Source organism: Heteronotia binoei, chromosome 7 (assembly GCF_032191835.1).
Source record: "Heteronotia binoei isolate CCM8104 ecotype False Entrance Well chromosome 7, APGP_CSIRO_Hbin_v1, whole genome shotgun sequence".
NCBI lineage: Eukaryota > Metazoa > Chordata > Lepidosauria > Squamata > Gekkonidae > Heteronotia > Heteronotia binoei.
The window spans coordinates 2,548,350-2,575,754 of NC_083229.1; the positions used below are offsets into that span (position 1 = coordinate 2,548,350).

Here is a 27,405-nt window from a genome sequence, read left to right on the forward strand (position 1 = left end):
GAAACAACAGTGGAGGGTGATAGAAAGCAGACTGATGTCATAGGCGTGAAGTGCCATAAATCTGGGTATCATTCTGGCTTTGTTAGTTCTGGGTTTAAATAGAGGGCATTAGTATCTCAAGAGGTTATAACATCATTCTAGTTCGCCATTCGAAAAAAAGAATACATTAAAATATAGTGGAAGATGGGTTAGTATATGTAATAAGATAAACAGCCAATATCCCTTATTTGAGTATGTCAATACAAAAAAAACCCCCAGTATTCTGATTTGTTGTTGTTCAGTCGCACAGTCGAGTCCGACTCTTTGCAACCCCGTGGACAAAGTCACACCAGGCCCTCCTTTCTTCCATCATCCTCCGAAGTCTGCTCAATATTCTGATACGCTGTTCTAAAAGAGAATTACATTCTAGTTTGCCATTAGGAAAAAAGGCTACATTAAAATATAGTGGGAGATTGGTTAGTATATGTAATGAGATAAGCAGTTCATATCCCTTATTTGAGTATGTCAATAAAAAAAACATTCTGATACTGTTCTAAAAGAGAAATACATTGAAATACTATGGATGTATAGCTATACCCAGTGAGAGTTGGTTTAGCATATATAATGAAATTTAAAAAACCCATATCTCTGTTCAGTCCTGGGAGGAGGTGTTTGTTCCAAGTTTCATAATAATTTGTAATTCAGCCATTTCACTCTCCATTCTGTTCTTGAAGTTCCTTTGCAGTAAAACAGCTACTTTGAGGTCACCCATTGAATGCTCAGGAAGGTTCAAGTGTTCTCCGACAGGTTTCTGTTCTGTAATTCCTGATGTCAGATTTGTGTCCATTTATCCTTTGGCATATGTTTGCCCTACGTAGAGAACTGAAGGGCATTGTTGGCATTTAATGGCATATATAATGTTGGAAGATGAACAAGTAAATGCTCACTTGGATCTATTCTAAGCACATACCGCTTAGATTCTGATAGGTCAGGGAAATTCCCCCAGTTTTGTCAGAGGGTGCTTTCCAGCCTACCTGTCTGCATGTTCCTGCCTTCTCATGACCAGGCCTCATTTTGGGCAGGAGCTCACAGGAACAGAACTCCGGAACCTCTACATTTTATTGTGCTCTTTCTTTCTCCCCTCCCCTCCCCAATACTTGCTTCTGGGCTCCATCGTTCAAACCCTCTGTGAGAATTTTGCTGAATTTTAAGATTTCACAAACTTTCTAATATTTCCTCCCCCACAAAGAAGGGAAAATAGCCAAAACATATGAAGCAGACAGATGGAAATCTTCCTCATGCCACCGTGGCCACATAAAAGGTAAAGGTAGTCCCCTGTGCAAGAAACAGTCGTTTTTTCTACTCTGGGGTGACGTTGCTTTCACGTTTTCACGGCAGACTTTTTACAGGGTGGTTTGCCATGGCCTTCCCCAGTCTTTTACACTTCCCCCCCCAGTAGGGTTGCCAATCCCCAGGTGGGGGCAGGGGATCCTCCAGTTTGGAGGCCCTCCCCCCGCTTCAGGGTTCTCAGAAAGTGGGGGGAGGGGAGGGAAATGTCTTCTGGGAACTCTGTTATTCCCTATGGAGATTTATTCCCATAGAAAATCATGGAGAATTGCTCTGCGGGTATCTGGAGCTCTGGGGAGGGCCTGTTTTTGGGGGTAGAGGCACCAAATTTTCAGTATAGCATCTGGTGCTTCTCCCCAAAATACCCCCAAGTTTCAAAACGATTGGACCAGGCGGTCCAATTCTATGAGCCCCAAAAGAAGGTTCCTCTATCCTTCATGATTTCCTATGGAAGGAAGGCATTGAAAAGGTGTGTGCCGTCCCTTTAAATGTGAGGGCCAGAACTCCCTTTGGAGTTCAGTTATGCTTGTCGCAGCCTTGATCTTGGCTCCACCCCTAATGTCTCCTGGCTCCACCCCCAAAGTCCCCAGATATTTCTTGAATTGGACTTGGCAACCCTACCCCCCAGCAAGCTGGGGACTCATTTTACCAACCTCGGAAGGACGGAAGGCTGAGTCAACCTGGAGCTGGCTACCTGAACCAGCTTCCGCCGGGATCGAACTCAGGTCGTGAGCAGAGAGTTCAGACTGCAGTACTGCAGCTTTACCCCTCTGCGCCACGGGGCATAGGAGAAAGTAATTTAAAAAGCATGACGGGAGGACGGTTGCACGGCGACCGTTATAATTCAAGAAGCCTTTTAAGGTTGACGCTGAGCTGATATAATTTAGTGCAGCTCCCGGCGATGCCAGGGGTGTGTGGCATATGCAAACGAGTTGTGCTAATGAGTTCCGCCACCTCTTTTTCTACACAATGACCCCAGCTCATGAACAAGCCTTTGCTTCAGTTGCAAAGAGCGGAGAGATGTTGCGCTGCTCATCTGTGCGAAGATGCTCACGTTCCCTTCATTTTTGGCTCTGACATTCTCGCCGTCATCCTAAGGCAGGTGGCCAGATGTGAGACTCTGAGCTGCATTTTCCGCAGAGTGAGGCTCACCACAGAACAAAGCACCCCGGCTTCCATTGTAACAAAAACAATACTTTTGCCTCCATGGAAACAGCAGGGGGAGGGTGTTTGGTTTGCAGCACTGACCCAAGCAAAGGAGGACTATTTCCCTTCATTTGGGGCTCATAACAGAAGCCATGTTGGATCCGGCCAACACTCTGTGCCACGCAGTGGCCAAGACCCAGGTGCCTTCAGGAGATCCATCAGAGCAAGGACTCCAAAAGCTTTCCCACTCTTGCCCCCCCTCCCAGCACCAAGAATACAGAGCATCCTTGCCCCAGACAGAATGCTCCCTCTATGCCTTACAGCTAATAGCCACTGAAGGACCTCTGCTCCATATGTTGACCCAGTCTCCTCTTGAAGCTGTCTATGCTTGTAGCCGCCGCCACCTCCTGAGGCTGTGAATTCCACGTGTTAATCACTCTTTGGGCGAAGAAGGACTTCTTTTTATCCGAAATTGCTCAGCAATTTCATGGCGTGCCCACGAGTTCTTGCACTGTGAGAAAGGGAGAAAAGAACTTCTTTCTCTACCTTCTCCATGTTGATGCGCCTGTGCTTAGCAAGGGTGGTCTTTAGGGACGCCAAGAATGAAGGCTTGCACACAGCAGTGTTAAAACCACTATATACAATTTATTTACACCTCCACTCTCCAAACCGACAGAATGCTCCGCTGCACCTCCACCATACATATCCCACACACAGTAAAGTGTCTTTGTACATTTATACATAAGGTCCAGCCAGGTAACCAATCAGCTTGCTGCTGAGTCATGCTGACATTGCCCAGGCTGATGCAATCTGGCAACCAGCCACCTTCTGTCACTTAGATGATCTGCCTGGCAGTTCTATTACTTTCACTTTCCCAGCATGTACATAGAAACTGCTAGGCTTTGCATGTACTGACACTCCATTCCATGCCTAATCTTGTAAACCTCTATCATGTCACCCCACAATCAACGTTTCTCCAAGCTAAAGGGTCCCAAGTGTTTGAACCTTTTTTCATAGGGAAGTGCAAAAAGCCGGGGAGGAGGGGTTTCTGGAGATAGTGTGGGTGAGGATGTTTTGAGGGGGTTTGTGCAGGGGGTTGGACTACATGACCCTGGAGGTCTCTTCCAACTCTGTGACTCCATGATTCTATGACGCCCACAATCAACCTGAAGCGGATGGCCTTCCATGCTCTGCTTTGATGTCCGTGCTTATTTTTGATGGTTTGTGGTGCAGAGTGGTAAAGCTGCAGTCCTAAGCTCTGCTCGCAACCTGAGTTCGATCCCGGCAGAAGCTGGGTTCAGGTAGCCGGCTCCAGGTTGACTCAGCCTTCCATCCTTCCGAGGTCGGTCAAATGAGTCCCCAGCTTGCTGGGGGGAAAGCGTAGATGACTGGGGAAGGCAATGGCAAACCACCCCGTCAAAAGTCTGCCATGAAAACGTTGTGAAAGCAACGTCACCCCAGAGTCGGAAATGACTGGGGACACATGGGACTACCTTTACCTTTTTTTTATGGTAGCAATTCTAGTGTGTTGTTTTAGTTTGTGAGCCAGTCTCTGGTGAGGCAGCAGGTAAGTGTTCTAAAGGAATAAAGGTTGGGCTCGGGGAGCACTTTATTTATTTATTTATTTATTTATTTTATGATTTATATCCCGCCCTTCCCAGCCAGTGGCTCAGGGCGGCTCACAACATAGCTCACAACTTTGAATGATTTGAAGTTGTTGTGTCTTGCAATTCGGTCCCTGAATTTATAACACAGCGCAAGTTCGTGCACACAGAGGTGGCCAGTGGGAAACTGCAGGTCGCCGGACGTAAGGATGAAAATGAACTCCGCCTATGAAGATCTGTGGTGCGAAGTTTAACTGGCCAGGATTGGACCTGCCCAGGTAAGGGGGTTGTTCCGGGAGATGTATATAATTGGGGACCCAGTCCCGACATGTTCTCTTTGTGATGTACTCACCAATAAAGCATGTTGCCTTCTAAACGTCTCGGAACACAGTACATTACAGAAGTGATTCTCAAGACTGAATGGTCTGATGCGATGCTCAAGATCCCGGGTTTACCAAAGAGCAAGCAACCTGTGCCAAGTCATTGTTTTCCCTCTGAGGTCATGGAGTCTTCTTACCTCTCCGGCAGAGATTGCTCAAACATTGCTTCATCTCCACTGAGACTCAAGATTCCAAGCGTGACACCTCCAGAGACAGAAGTTGAGGTGGGCAGATCAACTGAGCTGTTTGTGATTGCTCAAGTCCTTCTTGTGGTTTAAAATCACTTCCCTAATAGCCAGCCAGGTACAGCCAAAACAAACAGCACGCTCAAGGAAGAACTGTTCATTCATGGAGGGGGTTTCCCCCCCAATCCTGTCTGTATTTCTCCAAATCAGCTCCTTCCCCACCCAGAATTTATCTGATCCCTGGGGCTTACATGTTCTAAGGGGACAGTAGTTGCCAAAGAAGGAAAGTGAAGAGGCTCCGCCAGTCCCATGCACAAAACAGGGAGTAATTTCCCTTCCTGCCTCTCTGCCACTCCCCACCCCCAGGCCTAGAATCATAGAGTTGGAAGGGGCCTCCAGGGTCATCTAGTCCAACCCCCTGCACAATGCAGGAGACTCACAAACACCTCCCCCTAAATTCACAAAATCAGCATTGATGTCGGATGGCCATCTAGCCTCTGCTTCAAAACTTCCAAGGAAGGAGAGCCCACCACCTCCCGAAGAAGCCTGTTCCACTGAGAAACGCCCCCCAATAGTCAAGAAGTTCTTCCTAGTCATAGAATCAAAGAGTTGGAAGGGGCCTCCAGGGTCATCTAGTCCAACCCCTGCACAATGCAGGAAACTCACAAATACCTCCTCCTAAATTCACAGGATTCGCATTGCTGTCAGACGGCCATCCAGCCTCTGTTTAAAAACCTCCAAGGAAGGAGAGCCCACCACCTCCCGAGGAGGAAGCCTGTTCTGCTGAGGAACTGCTCTAACGGTCAGGAAGTTCTTCCTAACAGTAGTCAGTAGTGAAGATTCCAAGGATTTAGCTGTGGGACCAGCTATCAGAATTAATAATAATAATAATAAATTTATTCTTATATCCTGCCCTCCCCCGCCGAAGCGGCCTCAGGGCAGCTCACATGACATGGTTTACACCATGATTACACTAAAATCCACCAATACATTAAAACAATTAAAATAGTTAGATACAATTCAGGTTAAGTAAATTAACAATTAAAATTTATCAAATATAAATTAAAGTGCCACAGTTCAGAATGTGTATAGGATGGCTAGGTGTCATCTCCGGGTGCCGTCTTAAATGCGAGTTGACAGAGGGTGGTTTTGCAAGCCCTGCGAAATTGATTTAGGTCTCGCAGAGCTCGCACCTCCTCTGTTAGTTGGTTCCACCATTTGGGGGCCATTGTGGAGAAGGCCTGCTCCCTAGTTGCCTTCAATCTGGCCTCTCTTGGTCCAGGGATTCGTAGTAGGTTTTGAGAACTAGATCTCAGTGCTCTCTGGGGAACATATGGAGAGAGGCGGTCCCTAAGGTAGGCAGGTCCTCGGCCATATATAATACTGAGAATGCCTCTGAACTTATGCAGAGTGTCTTTCAGAAGGCTGAAGAGTCTGGGACTTTTAGAAAAGAGAGGGCTAAGGGGAGGAGGATACGATAGAGGTTTATAAAATTCTGCATGTGGTGGAGAGAGAGAATTGACAAATAACTTTCTCCCTCTCTCCCAAAATACTAGGGCATGACAACATCCAACAAAGCTGATAGACATTGGATTCAGGACAGAGAAACGAAATAGTCCCACCTACCTCACTGGGTGTCTGTTGTGGGGAGGTGGAAGAGGAGGAGATTGTAAGGTGCTCTGAGAATCTGAGTGAAGGATGGGGTATAAATCCAACTCTCCTCTTCCTAGTAGTCAACGTGGACAAGTTCAGTAGTGCTTCCCCCAACTAGATTTCTGAGAGAGGCTTGAGCCCCTGTGCCTCTCTCACTTTGGGATAGAAGCACACAACGGTAGCAACAGCAGGGGTTGTTTTCTAGAAAAATAGGTGGTGGAGCTCATTAGCATAACTCATTAGCATATGCCGCCCCCCCCCCCTCACAGCCCAAAGCAACCTGACACCAGAAAGGAGAGCCCCGGGCGAGCGAGGCCTGCTTGAGCTAGGTTGAGATCCAGACAGCCCAAGCAGGCCTTGCTGACCTGGGGCTCTCCTTGGCCGCCTCCCATCCCCACAGTCAAAAGGCCAGCAAGCCACCCACCCCCAAAATCACATAAGAAGTGGAGAAAGTGTGGCGCGGGCTTCTCCAGGGGTTGGTGAGGGCTGCTGGGGGTGTGGTAAACTCCTAGTGGCTAGCTGGCTGCCCACTCTCCTAATCCAGGGATTGTTATGCAGCTGTACCTCTTATTCAGTGGACAAGGTAGGTGGGGAGGAAGAGGGGGGAGCCCTCAGAAAAGTTCAGGAGCTGTGCTTCTATAAGCTCCTGCTGAAATCAAGGCCTGAGCGGCAGTCTCCAGGATTAAAAGCCCTAAGATACCTATATAAGACCAACCCACATGACACAAAACAGGGCGCAAGCTTGCAACTTATGCAGAACTCTGCACCAGGCTGGATTTGGTAAGCAGGGGAAGAGGATATGTCTCAGGGGGTGAGTTAGGAGTCCTCTGCAAGACGAACAAATTCACTGCAAGGGACTCAAAGATACACAAGTATGAAGAGAGTGATGTCAACAGTGGTGCCAAACGGCCCAGAAATTAACGAATGAAGCTGCCTTATACTGAATCAGACCTTCTGGTCCACCCAGGTCACCACTGTCTACTCAGACTTGGAGCAGCTCTCCAGAACCTGAGGTGGAGGAAAGGATGCCAACCCCCCAGGTGGTGGGTGGAGATCTCCCGCTTTTACCAGTGATCTCAAGGTGATGGAGATGACGACATTGGATGCATATCCCACCCTCCACTCCGAATCTCAGAGCGGTTCACAATCCCCTTTATCTTCCTCCCCTACAAAAGACACCCTGTGAGGTGGGTGGGGCTGAGAGAGCTCTGACAGAAGCTGCCCTTTCAAGGACAACTCCTGCGAGACCTCTGGCTGACCCAAGGCCATTCCAGCAGGTGCCAGTGGAGGAGCGGGGAATCGAACCCGGTTCTCCCAGATAAGAGTCCGCACACTTCACCACTACACCAAACTGGATCTCCTGTTCCCCCAGAGAAAAAGGCTGCTTTGGAAAGTGGGCACCATGCTGAGGTCCCTATCTTCCTCAAGCCCCACCCTCTCCAGGCTCCACCCCCAAATTCCCCAAGTATTTCCCAAACCAGAGCTGACAGGTGCAATGGCAACCCTAGGGGAAGGTCACCTGCTGCCTGTGTTCCCTCTGAGCTAGTGTGAGCTAGCTCACAGTTTTTTAGCCTCCAGCATTTTTGTCTTAGCTCAGGAAGGATGGCCCCAGAGCGCACTCATTTATGCAGGAGCTCACAGCTTTAAGGCCAGTAGCTCACCAAGTAGAATTTTTGCTCACAAGACTCCACAGCTTAGGGGGAACATTGCCTGCTGTCTGATCCTTTTTAACAGGAGATGCCGGGGATTGAACCTGGGACCTTCTGCATGCCAAGCTGAGGCTCTGCCACTGAGCCACATTCCAAAAAGACATGAAACTAACTTAGACCGAATCAGCCCTCTGGGTTGATCCAGGCCAACAGCGTCTGTCTCCTCAGACTGGCAGCAGAGCCCGAGGCAGAAGTCTTCCACATCACCTGCTCCTTTTAACTGGAGTTGTTGCTGGGGACCGCACCTGGGTACTTCTGCATGCCAAAGCTAGGGTTGCCAAACACCAGGTGGGGGCAAGGGATGCCTCGGTTTAGAGGCCCTTCCCCCATTTCAGGGTCATCAGAAAGTGTGAGGGGGAGGGAAATATCTGCTGGGCACTCCATTATCCCTTATGAAGACCAATTTCCATACGGAATTGATCTGCGAGTATCTGGGGCTCGGGGGGGGGGGCTGCTTTTTGAGGTAGAGGCACCAAATTTTCAACATATCATCCGGTGCCTCTACTCAAAACACCCTCTACATTTCAAAAATATTGGACCAGGGGGTCCCATTTTATGAGCCCCCCAAAAAGGCGTCTCCATCCTCCATTATTTCCAACGGAGGAAAGGCATTTAAAAGGTGTGCGGTCCCTTTAGATGTGATGGTCAGAACTCCCTTTGGAGTTCAATCGTGCTTGTCACAACCTTGCACCTGGCTCCACCCCCAAAGTCTTCTGGCTCCACCCCCAAAGTCCCCAAATACTTCTTGAATAGGGCCGGGCAAGCCTGGCCAAAGCCTACGCAGTACTTACAGGGGCAAGCCCAAGGGTGGCCAGACTGCAGCCGGGGCTCTTAAAGACCCCACCAAATTGAATACGTACAAATAAATAAATAACTTCCCCAAGCCAAGCCAGCCAGCGACTTGGAGAATGCATTTCAAGTTAAAAGTTGCTTTCTTTCCACCTCCTCCCCAACCCTAGTCTATTTGCTGTCCTTCTTCCTGCCTGCTCTCAAACATCTGATGTTCATGTCTGGCGACTCTCAAACATCTGATGTTTATTGCATGTAGCCACAGCAGCCACCCCGGGAAGAGAGCTCCGTTCTTCTTTCACTGGCTGGGAGAGCTTCCAGAGGGCCCCTGTCCCGGAAGCCAGCTGAGCAGGGGGGTAGTTCAATGGAGGCCGCCTTTCTGGCTCTTTCGCCTGCAGGGGAAGGCCAAGACAGAAAGCATTCCTGGGGTCTGGAGAGCCTGACGCCACCAAGGAGGCAATGACGCCCACTGTACATATACCTACCTCTCTAACCCTCCTGTGGCTAAAACGACAGTCCAATTTTTAAAAAAACAGCTGCCTTTTGCTTCATTTCCTGCTCCCAGTTTTGAGCTTTGCTCTTTTATGCACCTCCCTGCTTTAAAAAAAAAAAAAAAGAGCTAGTACCATTCTGCACATGCTCAGAAGCACTCCAGCCCTCTGTCTTTTGCAGGGTTTTTTTTTTGGTAGAGAAAGCCCAGCAGGGACTCATTTGCATCTTAGGCCACACCCTCTGATGTCACCATTGTTCCACACTGGGAGTTTTTTAATGCAGAAAAGGCCTAGCAGGGAACTTATTTGCATACTAGGCCACTCCCCTGATGCCAAGACGACTGGGACTGCTTTCCTGCTTAAAAAAAAAAGCCCTGGGTGAGAGGATTATATGCTCAATAGCATTCACTCTCATTTTTAAAAGTCCCATTCTGCGCATGCTCAGAGGCACTCCAGCCCTCTGTCTTTTGCAGGGGGGGGTTGGTAGAGAAAGCCCAGCAGGGACTCATTTGCATCTTAGGCCACACCCCCTGATGTCACCATTGTTCCACTCTGGGTTTTCTTATGCAGAAAAAGCCTAGCGGGGAACTCATTTGCATACTAGGCCACACCCCCTGATGCCAAGACGACTGGGACTGCGTTCCTGCTAAAAAAAAAGCCCCGCACTCACTCTCATATTTAAAAGCACCATTTTGCACATGTTCAGAGGCACTCCAGCCCTCTGTCTTTTGCAGGGGTTTTTTTGGTAGAGAAAGCCCAGTAGGGACTCATTTGCATCTTAGGCCACATCCCCTGATGTCACCATTGTTCCACACTGGGGTTTCTTTTAATGCAGAAAAGGCCTATCAGGGAACTCATTTGCATACTAGGCCACACCCCCTGATGCCAAAACGACTGGGACTGCGTTCCTGCTCAAAAAAAAGCCCCGCACTCACTCTCATTTTTAAAAGCCTCACTCTGCACACGCTCAGAGGCAGCCCAGCCCTCCGTCGCGTTAAACAGCGGGAAGATCACGCGCTCGGAAGCCCCCGCGCTCATTTTTAAAAGGGCTTCAGCGCCTCTGAGCATGTGCCAAAAGGGCGCCGCAAAGAAAAAGGCGATCCGCGTGCCTCTGCGCTTGTGCAGAGTGTCCTCAATCGACGCCTGATGAAAAAAGCCAAGGGCGAGGGAAGCGGCAGCATGGAAGGCCCCCGGCCAGTTTCTCCAGCCCCCGGCGCCGTCTGCTGGGCAGGGCGGGCCGGACAGCCGAGCCAGTGGATTGGCACCCCCCCCCCTCGCCCCAGCTGCACCACACCCCTCGCGGGCACGCGGAGAGGGGAGGGGGAGGAGGTTGAGCAAGTGCGGAGCATCCCCGGGCACTTCCGACGGGGCGGGAGAGCTGAGCCAAGCGCCTGCCCGCAGCGCCTGCCCGCCTTTCGCTCTCGCCTCCAGTCCTCGCCGGGGAAGCCGCTCCGTCGCGGGAACGCCAGCCGGCCCGCTCTGCCCGAGACAGCCCAGCAGCCTCGACGGCCGGCCGTTGCCCCACCCGGGCCCTCCCCAGCCCCGCCAGCGCGCCTCCTGCCCGGCGCCGCCTTTGCGCAAAGCAGCCCCGGCGCCGCCTTCCAGCCCCCTCGACGGCCATGCGCTTCCTGGCGCTGCTCCTCGTCGTCGTCGTCCGCCTGGCCCGAGCCGGCGCGCACGGCGGCCACCATCACCGCGAGGAAGGAGAGGCAGAGGCCGGGCGGGCGCTGGCGGGCCTGCTGGCGTCGGGCGAAGGCGCACTGCCGCCGGGCGCCGTCGAGACCCTGTTAAATATCGCCGCGGCTCGTGTGCAGTGCCCCGACGGGCCGTGTGGAAAGGTAACGCGGGCGGCGGCGGCGGCATGCGCCTGGGTCAAACTCCAGCCGCGGAGGAGGGGAGCGTCCGGGACCGTCCAGGGCTCCCCAGCGCAGGTGGCGGGGGCAGAATTGGGCCACCGAAAGGGCCCTCTGGAGGGAGGCGGGGGGGAGAGGGGGGAGTAGAGGAGAGGGGGCAGGTGCCAGACACCCCCCCCCCCCTGCGCACACAGAGAAGGGTCTCTCCCTGGGCCCCTCGACGGCTGTTGGTTAACAAAGCACGTTTCCGTCTCCTGCGCTTTTGGGTTAGCGCAACGGTGACCAAATTTGCGGTTCGGGAGCGGCATGTTTTGTGTGAAATATGACTCTCAAAGACTCCACCACCCCCTCGGCCAGCTTGCAGAAGCCATTTGTCTCTTGAAATCGCTTCCGCCAAGCTAAGCTAGCCAGCGGCTTGCAGAGGGCATTTAAAGTAAAAGGGGATTACTTTCTTCCTCTCCCTCCCTCCTCTGATGCTCACGTCTTGATGCTCTCGATCATCCGAACATTTATTCGATGTGTTTCTTACGTTAAAAGCCCCATGGCGCAGTGTTAAAGCTGCAGTTCTGCAGTCCTAAGCTCTGTTCACGACCTGAGTTCGATCCCCGGCAGAAGCTGGGTTTTCAGGTAGCCGGCTTGAGGTTGACTCAGCCTTCCATCCTTCCGAGGTCAGTCAAATGAGTCCCCAGTTTGCTAGGGGGGGGGGAAGTGTAGAGGACTGTGGAAAGTAATGGCAAACCACCCCGTAAAAAGTCTGTCGCGAAAACGTTGTGAAAGCAACGTCACCCCAGAGTTGGAAACGACAGGTGTTTGCACAGGGGATCTTGCCTTTCCTTATATGAAGCAAGTTTGGCCACTCTTGGGCTAGCGGGATCTGAGCACCTGCTTGCCTGGGATTGGCTCGAACCTGGCCTGCGGCTGATAGCTGTTGCACATGCAGGAGGGATGCCAGCCTCCAGGTGGGACCTGGAGGTCCCCTGGAATTATGGCTCATCTCCAGAGTCCAGACTACAGAGACCAGTTGTTTCCCTGGAGATGATGGCTGCTTTGGAGTGTGGGGGGGGGGGGGACTGTGTGGCATAGCGTCCTGGGGAGGTCCCTGCCCCTCCCTGCCTCCATCCCCAAATCTCTAGGGGTTTCCTGACCTGGAGCTGGCAACTCTATCCTTCCATCCCCCATCGGTGAACCTGACGACCCTGATTTGCACCCTTCCTGATAGCACCACCCTCAAAGGAGCCTTGTTCCCCTTTCCCCTCAAGGGGGGATTGTGGGGAAGAAGGAAACAAAATCTATGCGCGCCCCCCCCCCCATTATGGAAACAGCAGGTGGCTGTTATTCCAGATTAATTACCAAGAACCATTTAGGGAGCAAGCCTCAGCCGGTGGACTTGGAAGTAACTCCCAGTTTATTCAACGTGGCTTGCTCCCAAGAAAGCAGTCTTAGGCTCACAACCTGACTTGGTTAGATAAGGCCCTTTCCAGCCCTAGCCTAACTTGGGATACAAAAATATCAAAGATATTGTGCAAAAACACTCTTGACTAGTGTGTACAAAATTAAGTAACTTATATTCTATCATATAATAAACAGCCTACAAAAGTTGGCGTACATTCATATACATCCAGTAGAAATTAAAGACAAACAAGAGTCTCAAATACAGTATTACAGGGAGGACCCCACATAGACTCTTAATTTTCCAAACAGAGTACTGAGACTCAACAATAAAGTTCCACAGGAGTCCCTCCGTTGCTTGTTGACTTCTGAAGGAAAAAATTCTTGCCTTCACGCAAACTCCGGCTTTGACTCCTGTGAAACTTTATTGTTGAGTCTCAGTACTCTGTTTGGAAAATTAAGAGACTGTGTGGGGTCCTCCCTGTAATACTGTATTTGAGACTCTTTGTCTTTAATTTCTACTGGATGTATATGAATGTATGCCTACTTTTGTAGGCTGTTTATTATATGATACTTAATTTTGTACACACTAGTCAAGAGTGTATGGCGAACTTTCCACCGGCCGTCGAAATAGAGGGGCACCAAAGAAGAGGTACAAGGACTCCTTGAAGAAATCCCTTGGCACCTGTCGCATCAACCATCACCAGTGGTCTGACCTAGCCTCAGATCGCAAAGCATGGAGGCACACCATCCACCAGGTTGTCTCTTCCTTTGAGAACGCACGCATAGCTGGTCTTGAGGACAAAAGGAGATTGAGGAAGAATCGCACTGCTACAGCACCAACCCCAAATCAGACTTTTCCCTGCAGCCGCTGTGGCCGGACCTGCCTGTCCCGCATTGGTCTTGTCAGCCACCAGCGAGCCTGCAGCAGACGTGGACTATTGCACCCTTCTTAAATCTTCGTTCGCGAAGTCAAGCCGAGAGAGAGAGTCAAGAGTGTTTTTGCACAATATCTTTGATATTTTTGTATTCCATATATTGTGCTGCCATTGTTCTCTAGGCTAACTTGGGGGCTTGTTGTGAGAGTGACTGAGAGGGGGAAAGGTCACGCCTTGCAGACGCAAAGAGTTATGCCGGGAAAGGGGCAGATTGACCACAAGGCTGGTGGTTCTGTCTCTGCGCTTCACTGTTAGCACCTGCATTCCACGTAGGTACGGTAGGTCTAGGTGGGCAGCTGTGCTGGTCTGAAGCAATAGAACAAAGTTGGAGGCCACTTGCTCCTTCAAGATCAACACAGTTTTTTTGGTCTTATAGGTGCTACTGGACTCCAGTGCTGCTAAACACCTGGATAACAGAGACCCCCCCCAGGAGAAAACTCACACCGGATTCCTGGTACTTCTTATGTAGCTTGACTGCAGCTCCTGATGGCTGAATGAACGCTTGTCAGGGATGGTTTAGGCTGATCCTGCATGGTGCAGGGGGATGGACTAGATCAGAGGTGGCCAAACTGTGGCTCAGCAGCCACAGAGAGCCAGTGTGGTGTAGTGGTGAAGTGCTCGGACTCCTCCACTCGCACCTGCTGGAATGGCCTGGGGTCAGCCAGAGCTCTCTTATCTGGGAGAACCAGGTTTGATTCCCCACTCCTCCACTTGAACCCACTGGAATGGCCTTGGGTCAGCCATAGCTCTCTTATCTGGGAGAACCGGGTTTGATTCCCCACTCCTCCACTTGAACCCACTGGAATGGCCTTGGGTCAGCCATAGCTCTCTTATCTGGGAGAACCGGGTTTGATTCCCAACTCCTCCACTTGAACCCGCTGGAATGGCCTTGGGTCAGCGATAGCTCTCTTATCTGGAAGAACCGGGTTTGATTCCCATTCCTCCACTTGCAGCTGCTGGCATGGCCTTGGGTCAGCCATAGCTCTCTTATCTGGGAGAACCATGTTTGATTCCCCACTCCTCCACTTGCAGGTGCTGGTATGGCCTTGGGTCAGCCAGAGCTCTCTTATCTGGGAGAACCGGGTTTGATTCCCCACTCCTTCACTTGCAGCTGCTGGAATGGCCTTGGGTCAGCCATAGCTCTCTTATCTGGAAGAACCGGGTTTGATTCCCCCCTCCTTCACTTGCAGCTGCTGGTATGGCCTTGGGTCAGCCATAGCTCTCTTACCTGGGAGAACCGGGTTTGATTCCCCCCTCCTCCACTTGCAGCTGCTGGAATGGCCTTGGGCCAGCCAGAGCTTTCACAGAGATTGTCCTTGAAAGGGCAGCTGCTGGGAGATCCCTCTCAGCCCCGCCCACCTCACGGGTGTCTGTTGTGGGGGAGGAAGATAAAGGAGATTGTGAGCCGCTCTGAGTGGAGGGCGGAATGTAAATCCAATGTCGTCGTCCTCTTTTACATGTGGCTCTTTCATGCATATTGTGTGGCTCTTGAAGCTCCCACTGCCCCATCAGCCAACTTGGAGAAGGCGTTTCTCTCTTTTAGTCACTTTCCAAACCAAGCCAGCCAACAGCCTGGAGAATGTATTTAAAGTTGCTTCCTCTCATTTCTACCCCTCCCTCCTTCCTTCCTCCCTCCCTTCCTCCCGGCTTTCAAACATCTGATGTTCATGTCTTGTGGCTCTCAGACATCTGAAGTTCATGTCTTGTGGCTCATTATTAGCAAGTTTGGCCACTCCTGGACTAGATGGTCTGCAGGGCCCCCTCTAAGTCTACAGTCCTATGACTGACCCAACTGGGGTTCCCCGTTGTCTTCCTGCAAAGTTTTAAACCAGCCCCCGTAGCTGTTTCTGTGTGCAGGAATTAACGGGGGATGGCGCACCCCAAGCCAAACGTGTGCTTGAGTTCCACGGGAGGAGATCTCTGCAACTTCGTAAACTCGGAGTCCGGTTGCACTTTTAAGATTTGCCAAGCTTGATTCAGAACGTCTGCTTTCATGCACTAAAAACACACTGTACCCGATCCCCTCGTCTGATGAAGTGTGCTTAGAGAGCACACGCAAGCTTACGTTCTGAATCAAGCTCGGTTGGTCTTAAAGGTGCCACTGGACTCCTGCTTTGTTCAACTGCTTTAGACCAACAAGGCTGCCCGCTTGGGTCTTTGTAAACTCTGTTCTCTCAGATGTGCCTGGAAACTGAGTCCTGAAACACTGCTGGGAGCTTCAGACACAGAATTTCTCCGCTCAGGTCTAGCTTGATCCCGGCTTGTCCAGCAGCAGATGGGCTGGGGGCATGCAGATGTTCAGCTGAAGGACCAGGGCATCCTATGCATGTATTCTGCACCCTCTGGAGGCCCTCTGCATGTGGTTATGGACTCCGCGTTTCGCAAAGACCCTGGTTGCTCGGGGAGATCCTGAGTCTTCTGCTTTTGTGGGTGTTCACCGTCCAGACCTTCATCTGAATGATTACAGGTTTGGAACACTTTCCCTATGAAGAAAGGCTAAAACGCTTGGGGCTCTTTGGCTTGGAGAAACGTCGACTGCGGGGTGACATGATAGAGGTTTACAAGATTCTGCATGGGATGGAGAAGGTAGAGAAAGAAGTCCTTTTCTCCCTTTCTCACAATACAAGAACTCGTGGGCATTCGATGAAATTGCTCAGCAGTCAGGTTAGAACGGATAAAAGGAAGTACTTCTTCACCCAAAGGGTGATTAGCCTGTGGAATTCACTGCCAGAGGAGGTGGCAGTCAGTGGCTACAAGCATAGCCAGCTTCAAGTGGGGGTTAGATAAAAATATGGAGCAGAGGTCCATCAGTGGCTATTAGCCACAGTGTGTAGGCCCAGCAACGACTATACTATTTAAGACTCTTAAGATCACAACAACTGTCAGGTTGCCTTTTATCGTAGTTCCATTGAGAGCATTTTATCTTATTGCCTCTGCATGTGGTTTGGGAGCTGCATGGAAGCAGAGAGAAGGGTGCTCCAAAGAGTGATAGTAAGCACAGAAGATTTGTGGATGTTCTCTCCCCTCATTGGTGTATCTGTATAATATGGGATGTAAAAGGAAGATACAAATGATCTTAAGGGACCCTTCACATCCGGGCCACTTGCTATTTGAGATCTTACCGTCAGGTAGGCGATATAGAGTGTTGAAGGCTAAGACAAATAGATTCAAGGGTAGCTTCTATCCAAGTGCCGTGGTTAGGCTAAATGCAGGGTTATGAATGGTTATTTGTTTTAGATACATTTAAATGGTCTATGTATATGTTCTTTTTTTGGGGTGTTGATGTGTTGGTATGTTTGTGGAAGAAAACCTCATTTCGTTGCTCTCATTTTCTTTTTTGAGAACAATGACAATAAATCTATCTATCTATCTATCTATCTATCTATCTATCTATCTATCTATCTATCTATCTATCTATCTATCTATCTATCTATCTATCTATCTATCTATCTAAATTATTGGCCACTGTGTGATACAGGGTGTTGGACTGGATGGGCTGTTGGCCTGATCCAACAAGGCTTCTCTTATGTTCTTATGTTCTTATCTGATCCCAGGCACCTACATTCCTGTTACCCCCTCCATGCATTCACAAAATGTGCTTGTTTATGGGTGAACCGTGTCCCTGTGTTCCTTCCCAGCGTAGATGTCGGTGGCCTTTTTTCAGTGGGATTTCCCTTCCCAAGCCATAAGACATGTGGGGAAAGGTGCTGAATCACTACTTCCTGCTTAGTAGGCCTGCTTAGTGGGGGTCATGAGAGAGTCAGATGTTGAAAGTTTGTGAGGGGGGAAGCCACATTGATGTCGGTTGAAATGTTTAGTGAAATCTGAGTTCCTTTTCTGACATTATGAAAACTGTAGGACAAAGCGGTAGACAAGTTTCACCTTCACCTTGACGACCAACTAAGTTTTATTCCGAATGTAAGCTTTCGTGTGCTCTAAGCAGACTTCAACAGACAAAATGGGAATGGCAAGCCATCCTTAAATATAGAGAAAACTGTGCTTTTTGGAGTTGTAAACCTCACAGAATCTAAATCGGGGGGGGGGGGGCAGACTTGCTTAACAAAAAGAGCCACAGAATGAATGTCAAATGTTTGAGAACCACAAGGCATGAACAATAAGGGAAGGAAAGAAGGAAGGAAAATAGATGGAGGAGGGAGGGGGGAGAGGTAGAAAGAAAGCAACTTTAACTTCAAATGCACTCTCCAAGTCACTGGCTTGGCGAAGTGATTTAAAGAGAGAAATATCTTCTCCAAGCCGGCTAACAAGATGGTGGTGGGGAACTTCAAGAAGAAGATATTGGATTTATATCCCGCCCTCCACTCCGAAGAGTCCCAGAGCGGCTCACAAATCTCCTTTACCTTCCCCCCCCCAAAAAAAACAGACACCCTGTGAAGCGGGTGGGACTGAGAGGGCTCTCCCAGCACCTGCCCGTTCAAGGACAACCTCTGCCAGAGCTATGGCTATGGCTGACCCAAGGCCATTCCAGCAGTTGCAAGTGGAGGAGCGGGGAATCGAACCCAGTTCTCCCAGATAAGAGTCTGCACAGCAGCTGCCCTTTCAAGGACAACCTCTGCCAGAGTTCTGGCTGACCCAAGGCCATTCCAGCAGCTGCAAGTAGAGGAGTGAGGAATCCAACCCGGTTCTCCCAGATAAGAGAGCTCTGGCTGACCCAAGGCCATGCTAGCAGGTGCAAGTGGAGGAGAGGGGAATCCAACCCGGTTCTCCCAGATAAGAGAGCTCTGGCTGACCCAAGGCCATTCCAGCAGGTGCGAGTGGAGAAGTGGGGAATCAAACCCGGTTCTCCCAGATAAGAGAGCTCTGGCTGACCCAAGGCCACTCCAGCAGGTGCAAGTGGAAGAGTGGGGAATCAAACCCGGTTCTCCCAGATAAGAGAGCTTAAGACCCAGTAGCATTTGTGACAATTTCTTTTTCTTCCCTGTTAAGAAAGGCTTTCCTCTTTTGCAAGTGTGTTAACCTGAAGCATTATTCGCTTGACCTTTTCAGCCGTAAATGGGAGCAGGTTAGAAGGTCGCAAAGCGGTTCTTGCTGAGTTTGCAAGACCTGACTGCTATTTCAGGCTCACCACTTCCTGGTACCAGTGAATCCCCTCTCCTCTTCCCCTCCCCCTATGTAAGCTTTTGAACCGAAGCAAAGGCCAATGTTTAATCTGAGAATCTGCCTGCAGCGTTTGTCCTTGGGAAAAAAACACCCCAAAGTCCAGCCCAAATGGGTGCCCTGGAGCAATGGAAACTATTTGGACTGCAAAGTAACCTTGAATGCAAGCTTCAATGTCAGATTCTAAAGACCTGTTGCCCGGTCCTCTGTATTCGTAGACTTAATTTAATATTGTCTTTTGTTCAAATGAGTCCCCAGCTTGCTGGGGGGAAAGCGTAGGTGACTGGGGAAGGCAATGGCAAACCACCCCGTAAAAAAAGTCTGCTGTGAAAACGTCGTGAAAGCAACGTCACCCCAGAGTCGGAAACGACTGGTGCTTGCACAGGGGACTACCTTTACCTTTAAGAGCCCTATGGCACAGAGTGTTAAAGCTGCAGTACTGGAGTTTGAACTCTCTGCTCACGACCTGAGTTCAATCCCAGCGAAAGCTAGTTCAGGTAGCTGGCCCAAGGTCAACTCAGCCTTCCATCCTTCCGAGGTCGGTCAAATGAGTACCCAGCTTGCTGGGGGGAAAGTGGAGATGACTGGGGAAGGCAATGGCAAACCACCCCGTAAAAAGTCTGCCGTGAAAACGTTGTGAAAGCAATGTCACCCCAGAGTCGAAAACGACTGGTGCTTGCACAGGCGACTACCTTTACCTTTACTTTGTTCAAAACAGGGTTTGCTGGTTTAAAAAACTCTATAATTAAATGCACTCTGGTTTTGTGTGAGTGCAACCTTTGACAACTGATATAAGTTGCCAGCTTTTCTTCTGGCAAGGCTCTTGTGTCTTTAACGGCTGCAAAACAGTAAGAAACTTGGTGGGTGCCACTTCCCTGCTTCTTCTTATCTTCATAATGCCTTCTTGCTTATCATAATGTCCCTGTATGAATCGATGAGCCCTGTATAAATCGATGTACAGTACTCTTTGGAGTACTGTGTACAATTCTGGTCACCACACCTCAAGAAAGATATTATAGCACTAGAAAAAGTGCAGAAAAGGGCAACTAGAATGACTAAAAGGGGTGGAACACTTTCCCTGTGAGGAAAGGTTAAAATGCTTCGGGCTCTTTAGCTTGGAGAAATATCGACCGAGGGGTGACATGATAGAGGTTTACAAGATTATGCATGGGATGGAGAAGGTAGAGAAAGAAGTACTTTTCTCCCTTTCTCACAATACAAGAACTCATGGGCATTCGATGGAATTGCTGAGCAGTCGGGTTAGAACGGATAAAAGGAAGTCCTTCACCTGTGGAATTCTTAACATATGGAATTCCCTGCCACAGGAGGTGGTGGCAGCAGCTACAAGCATAGACATATGGAGCAGAGGTCCATCAGTGGCTATTAACCACAGGGTATAGATGTAAGTCTCTGGGGCAGGGATGCTCTGTATTCTTGGTGCTTGAAGGGCAGCAGTGGGAGGGTTTTTAATGACCTGGCCCCACTGGTGGACCTCCTGTATCCATTATACCATAGCGGTGCATAGTGGGTTTAGTAGATGAGAGGTCTAATGAATAAGACTTGTGCAGAGCATGGACAAAGAAACACCAGATGAAATTTTGAGGCTAGCAACATCTTTAAGACCAATAAAGTTTCATTCTGGATATAAGCTTTTGTGTGCATGCACGCGTCTTCAGATACCTGAATCTGTCCTGTTGATCCCTGCCCTGGTTTTTGAGATTTCCCTAGGAATGTGTTCAGACTTGCTCTTTGCACATAAGTGATGTGGCGTCTCAGGATGATGAGTTTTGTATTCGAGTCCATTGTCTTGTGGTATGAGATACCTGATGCCGATGAAGAAGAGATTAGATTTATACCCCGCCCTTCGCTTGGAGTCCCAGAGCGGCTGGCAATCTCCTCTCCTGTCCCCTCCCCACAACAAATCCCCTGTGAGGTCGGTGGGGCTGAGAGAGCTCTGACAGAAACTGCTCTTGAGAGAAAAGCTCTGAGAGAACTTGTGACCGACTCAGGGTCACTCCAGCAGGTGCATGTGGAGGAGTGGGGAATCAAACCTGGCTCTCCAGATTAGAGTCTGCACAGTTAACTCTGACACCAAGAGGAGCTTTGACCTTCGAAAAATCACAGTGCCAAAATCTTGTAGCGCTTTGAGGTGCTACTGGTCTTGAGTCAAGCTCTTCCACCCAAGGCAACCTCAGAGAAATGTCTGGTTTACAGGGTCCTGGGCTGGATCAGACCAGTGGTCCATCTAGTCCAGCCTCCTGTCTCACACAGTGGCCAACCAGTTCCTCTGGAGGGCCAAGAACAAGGCAGAAAGGCCAAGGCCTTTCCCTGAGAAGAACATCAGAAGAGGCCTGCTGGATCAGACCAGGGAGGGTCCATCTAGTCCAGCCTCCTGTCTCACACAGTAGCCAGCCAGTTCCTCTGGAGGGCCAACAACAGGGCAGAGAGGCCGAGGCCTTCCCCTGAGAAGAGCATCAGAACAGCCCTACTGGATCAGACCAGGGAAGGTCCCTCTAGTCCAGCTACCTCCTGTCTCACACAGTGGCCAACCAATTTCTCTGTAGGGCCAACAACAGGGGAGAGAGGCTGAGGCCTTCCCCTGAGAAGAACATCAGAACAGCCCTACTGGATCAGACCAGGGAGGGTCCATCTAGTCCAGCATCCTGTCTCAAAGTGGCCAACCAGTTCCTCTGGAGGGCCAACAACAGGGCATGAAGGCTGAGTCCTCCTAGCCAAAGAAGAAGAGATTTCCCACCCCAAAGAAGTCTGCAAGTGGCCCCTTGTCTTTTGGGGTCTTTTGCCACCAGCCAGGCCGAGTGTAAACGCCCCATCCCTGGTTTTGCTGGGCTCGTAATTTCCAATTGTGTGTGAAGTTGTCCCAGCCACCCGCCTGACAAAACCAGTTTCACACTTTGCATAATGTAAAGAAGAGATAAACGCAGAGAGGCAGTCAAACTTGTTTGACTTATTTGGAAAGCTGCAGGTACAGAGTGAAGAAGCCAGAGCCTGAAATTCTCGCTCTTAGGTCCGGGGGCATGGACAGTGGTTGGGGAGAGGCTCAGGTGCCTCCACAGCTCTTACAGGTATAAGCTTCCTTTCATTTGGAACCTCTTTCCAGTCCTGAAGGCATCTTCTCGATCAGGGGTGTCGAACTCATTCGTTATGAGGGCCAGATCTGACGTAAATGAGATCTTGTCGGGTCAGGCTGGGCCATGTCTGTACCCAGGGCCTTTTTTCTAGAAAAAGCCCTGCAGGAACTCATTTTCATATTAGGCCACACACCTCTGACATCACCATTGTTTAGCGTAGGGCCTTTTTGTAGAAAAAGCCCAGCAGAAGCTCATTTGTATATTAGGCCACACCCCCTAATGTCACCGTTATTTAGCATAAGGCATTTTTGTAGAAAAAGCCCAGCAGAAGCTCATTTGCATATTAGGCCACACCCCCTGACATCACCGTTGTTTAGCATAGGGCCTTTTTGTAGAAAAAGCCCAGCAGAAGCTCATTTGCATATTAGGCCACACCCTTGATGCCAAGCCAGCCGGAACTGCGTTCCTGCTTTTAAAAAAAAAAAAAAACAACCCCTGTGTGTACCTATTTAAGATGAGGTAGCAGAGATATAAACTTTATAAAGGACGCAGACAAACGCGATTAAAGATTTTTTTAAAAAAACCTTAAAACACGCTTAAAACATTAGCACTAATTGGTCTTAAAGGTGCTTTCTTTGCATTTCTCCCATGGGATCCAGGGAACTGAGCAGAGGAAGCTCTTTCCTTCCTTCCCCAGGGGATGGGGGGGGGGGAAGGAGCCTCAGCCAATGGAGAAAATAGAGGTGTTGCTCTGTCCAATTGAACAAGGCTTGCAAAGCAAGCTGCAACGTTGAAAGAAGCAAAAGAGAGGAAGAAAGAAGCAGACAAGAGCCAGTTGCTCAGGGACCTGATGGGAGCCCTCTGAGAGCCTGATTCATCCCCCAGGCCGCATGCTTGATGCTCCTGTTCTGTGCACAGTTCGTATGCAATGTGGTGCAGTGATTAGACTGTTTGCTGTGGGACTGGGGGAGCTAGGTTCAAGTCACCAGCATGCTCCGTAGGTGGGCGACCCTGGGCCGCTCCTCTTTTTGCAGCTTCCTCTACCTCACAGGATCATTGTGAGCTCCTTCCTCGAAGCAAAGCCAAGATAAAGAGTGCGGCATGGTGATTAGTATTGGACCGAGATCTGGGAAGCCAAGGTGCCAATCCCCACTTCGCCATGAAGCTAATTGGGTTGATGAATGACCTTGGGTCAGTTGCTCTCTCTTTTATCTGTCCTACCTCTCAGGGTTGTTGTGTGGATAAGTGAGCTGGTGGGGTGAGAGTGTTGAGCTAGAATCTGGGAGACAAGATGGAAATCCCCACTCATGGAAACTTGCTGGGTGGCCATGGGTCCATCACAGTCTCTCTGACTAGCCTGCCTGTGTACAATTCTGGTCATCACACCTCCAAAAAAAGATATAGCATTGGAGAAAGTGCAGAAAAGGCCAACTAGAATGATTCAAGGGTTGGAACACTTTCCTTTGGAAGAAAGGTTAAAACGCTTGGGGCTCTTTAGCTTGGAGAAACGTCGACTGTTGGGTGACATGAGAGATTCTGCATGGGATGGAGAAAGTAGAGAAAGAAGTACTTTTCTCCCTTTCTCACAATTCAAGAACTCGTGGGCATTCAATGAAATTGCAAGAAATTCTCGGGGGAAGGCCTCAGCCTCTCTGCCCTGTTGCTGGCCCTCTGGAGGAACTGGTGAGAGCCAGTTTGGTGTAGTGGTTAAGTGTGCGGACTCTTATCTGGGAGAACCGGGTTTGATTCCCCACTCCTCCACTTGCACCTGCTGAGATGGCCTTGGGTCAGCCATAGCTCTGGCAGAGGTTGTCCTTGAAAGGGCAGCTGCTGTGGGAGCCCTCTCCAGCCCCACCCACCTCACAGGGTGTCTGTTGTGGGGGAGGAAGGGATAGGAGATTGTGAGCTGCTCTGAGACTCTTCGGAATGGAGGGTGGGATATAAATCCAATATCTTCATCTACCTCACAGGGTGTCTGTTGTGGGGGAGGAAGGGAAAGGAGATTGTGAGCCGCTCTGAGGCTCTTCGGAATGGAGGGCGGGATATAAATCCAATATCTTCATCTACCTCACAGGATGTATGTTGTGGGGGGGGGGAAGGGAAAGGAGATTGTGAGCCGCTCTGAGACTCTTCGGAGTGGAGGGCGGGATAGAAATCCAATATCTTCATCTTCTTCTTGGTTGGCCCCTTTGTGAGAGAGGAGGCTGGGCTAGATGGACCCTCCCTGGTCTGACCCAGCAGGACACTTCTGATGTTCTTCTCAGGGGAAGGCTTCGGCCTCTCTGCCCTGTTGCTGGCCCTCCGGAGGAACTGGTTGGCCCCTTTGTGAGAGAGGAGGCTGGACTAGATGGACCCTCCCTGGTCTGACCCAGCAGGACTCTTCTGATGTTCTTCTCGGGGGAAGGCCTCAGCCTCTCTGCCCTGTTGTTGGCCCTCCAGAGGAACTGGGTGGCCACTGTGTGAGGCAGGAGGCTGGACTAGATGGACCCTCCCTGTTCTGATCTGTTGTGTTTGGAATACTGTGTGCAATTCTGGTCACCGCACCTCAAAAAGGATATTATAGCATTGGAAAAAGTGCAGAAAAGGGCAACTAGAATGATTAAAGGTTTGGAACACTTTCCCTTTGAAGAAAGGTTAAAACGCTTGGGGCTCTTCAGCTTGGAGAAACGTCGCCTGAGGGGTGATATGATAAGAGATTTACAAGAGAATGCATGGGATGGAGAAGGCAGAGAAAGAAGTCCTTTTCTCCCTTTCTCACAATACAAGAACTCGTGGGCATTCAATGAAATCGCTGAGCAGTCGGGTTAGAACGGATCAAAGGAAGTCCTTCTTCACCCAAAGGGGGATTAACACGTGGCGTTCCCTGATCCAACGTGGCTTCTCCTATGCTTTTGTGCCTCACCTGCCCAGTTTTAGCATGAGATTTTGCATAGGGAATAATGGAATGCCCAGCAGACATCCCCCCTCCCCCACTTTCTGATGACCCTGAAGTGGGGGAAGGGCCTCTAAATGGGGGGATCCCCTGCCCCCACCTGGGGATTGGCAACCCTAGTGTGTGTGTGTGTGTGTTTGTTCTCTCCCAGAAGCAGCCTGCAGGCCAACCTAGACGTGCATTTGTAAGAGTTGGGTCCAGATTTCCCTGGGTCCAGAATTCCCCAGGTGCTTGCAGCCAGGTAGCAGCTAATGGAGAATGCCTGTCTAGGCTTGGACCACTGCCAGGAGGGGTGAAAGAGCGAGGGAGGGAGCGAGGGAGACAGGCCGCTGTGGGGCACACAACCCCCAGAGCCTCACATGTAGTCTTTAGCTCTGTGTCTCGGCTGAGAGTCTCCATAGGTGGGTCTTACCTGTCGACACTGTGCAGCCCAAAGCCGGCAGTCAAGCACGGGCTTGCCAGCACCCTGCCCTGACTCACCCCAGCACAGCGTGTGTCGTACATTTTGCAGACTGTGTGGGGTTTGGAGCAGCTGGTTGTGTCTCTTCCTGGCATGTAAGAGGACATAAGAATGTAAGAGAAGCCATGTTGGGTCAAGCCAATGGCCCATCCAGTCCAACACCCTGTGTCGCACGGTGGCCACAACCCCCAGGTGCCATCAGGAGGTCCATCAGTGGGGCTATAAGCCCTCCCACTGTGCCCCCCCGCAAACACCAAGGATACAGGGCATCACTGCCCCAGACAGAGTTCCAACAATACGCTGTGGCTAAGAGCCACTGATGGACCTCTGCTCCAGATGTTGATCCAATCCCTTCTTGAAGCTGGTAGTGCTTGTAGCCACCACCACCTCCTGTGGCAGTGAATTCCATGTGTTAATCACCCTTTGGGTGAAGAAGGACTTCCTTTTATCAGTTCTAACCCGACTGCTCAATATTTTCATTGAATGTCCACGAGTTCTTGTCCATGACTTCTTTCTCTACCTTCTCTATCCCATGCGTAATCTTGTAAACCTCTATCATGTTACCCCCTCAGTCGACGTTTCTCCAAGCTAAAGAGCCCCAAGCGTTTTAACCTTTCTTCATAGGGAAGGTGTTCCAGACCTTTAATCATTCTAGTTGCCCTTTTCTGCACTTGTTCCAATGCTATAATATATTTTTTGAGGCACGGTGACCAGAATTGTACACAGTTCTCCAAATGAGGCCGCAGCATCGATTTATACAGGGGCATGTTTTCTGTGAGTCACTCTCAGTGGTGTTTCTGGCTTTCTGTCAATCCGCTTGCGGTGTTGTTCACAATGCAGTCCAAACATATCTGTTTGGGCGGGGGCACCTCCAGATGCATCCTTAGGCTAACAGGCAGACTTCTGTCCCCTTTTCCAAATGCAAGATGCAGATCTCTGCGGCCCCTTTGCAGTGTATAGTGGCCATCTCCGGTTGAGAAATTCCTGAAGATTTGGGGGTGGAACCTGCTGGGGGCGGGATTTAGGGAGGGGGAGGGACCTCCGTAGAGTATAACACCATAGAGTCCATCTTCCTGGAGAGCCAGCTTGGTGGAGTGGTTAAGTGTGAAGACTCTTATTTGGGAGAACTGGCTTTGATTCACGACTCCTCCACTTGCCCCTGCTAGAATGGCCTTAGGTTTAGCCATGGCTCTTGTAGGAGTTGTCCTTAAAAGCTGCTGGGAGAGCCCTCTCAGCCCCACCCACCTCACAGGGCGTCTGTTGTGGGGGAAGAAGATAAAGGAGATTGTGAGCCGCTTTGAGACTCTGATTCAGAGAGAAGGGCGGAGTATAAATCCTTCTTCATCCTCCTCCTTTTCCTCTTCCTCTTCCTCCTCCCACTGTCATCTGAAGATAAGTCATAATTGTATATCTCTGGGCTGTACCTGCAGATTTCTTCCATTACTCTTGGCTTTGCTATTATTGCTGGTCATGAGCATGGCTTTTTTGTAGCAAGAACTCCTCTGCGTATTGGACCACGCACCCCTGATGTAGCCAATCCTCCAAGAGCTTACAGTAGGCCTTGTAATAAGAGCCCTGTAAGCTTTTGGAGGATTGGCTGCATCAGGGGTGCGTGGTCCAATATGCAAAGGAGTTCCTGCTACAAAGAAAGCTCTGGATGTGAGCAATGGGACATCCTAGGGATGCCCGGTGTCTCTGGGAGATGGGGAGGCAGGGACTTGTGGCTTACTTCCAGAAATGACATCATTGGACCCAGAAATGACATCATTGGACCAAAGGTGACACTTGAGCATTCACCCCAAACTCTAACCACAGAGTGTTGGGCAAAGCTAGAGCATCAACGGATGCGATGATGTCACTTCCTGTCCATGTGGGAAACAATGCTATCACTCCCACTGTTGCTTTCCCCCCTCCCAGCACCAGGAATACAGACAGAGCATCACTTGCAGGGAAAGAAAGAAAGAAAGAAAGAAAGAAAGAAAGAAAGAAAGAAAGAAAGAAAGAAAGAAAGAAAGAAAGAAAGAAAGAAAGAAAGAAAGAAAGAAAGAAAGAAAGAGGGGGGCAAAAAAAAAAAGCCTTCCTCACCATCAGATGACATCAGCCAGCAATAATTCTGCCCATAATTCTGCCCAGGGTTCATTTGGTTAAAAAAAAAAAAAAAGCTACTGGAATGCCCACTCCCCGCCCCTCCTGCCTGAAAAAAAAACACACAACCCCTACTTTGCTGCCCAGGCCTCCCGGGAAATCTCCCCAAAAGAACATACTTCAAGGCGCAGGAAAGCTCATACCTTGAAGAACATTTCATGGGTCTAAAGTGCCAGTGGACGCCAGCTTTTCTCTCAAACG

At 50.0% G+C, this 27,405-nt stretch overlaps 1 protein-coding gene across 1 annotated transcript in view; it reads left to right on the forward strand.

Moving 5' to 3' along the window:
* Nucleotides 1-2,308: 2,308 nt before the first annotated feature.
* LOC132574817 (zinc transporter ZIP4-like) overlaps nt 2,309-27,405 on the forward strand; it is a 46,752-nt gene continuing 21,655 nt past the window's right edge. Inside the window, exons 1-2 of the mRNA XM_060243049.1 lie at nt 2,309-2,438; nt 10,715-11,121. Coding sequence (XP_060099032.1) covers nt 2,309-2,438; nt 10,715-11,121 — 537 coding nt within the window. The remainder of the gene's footprint in view (nt 2,439-10,714; nt 11,122-27,405) is intronic.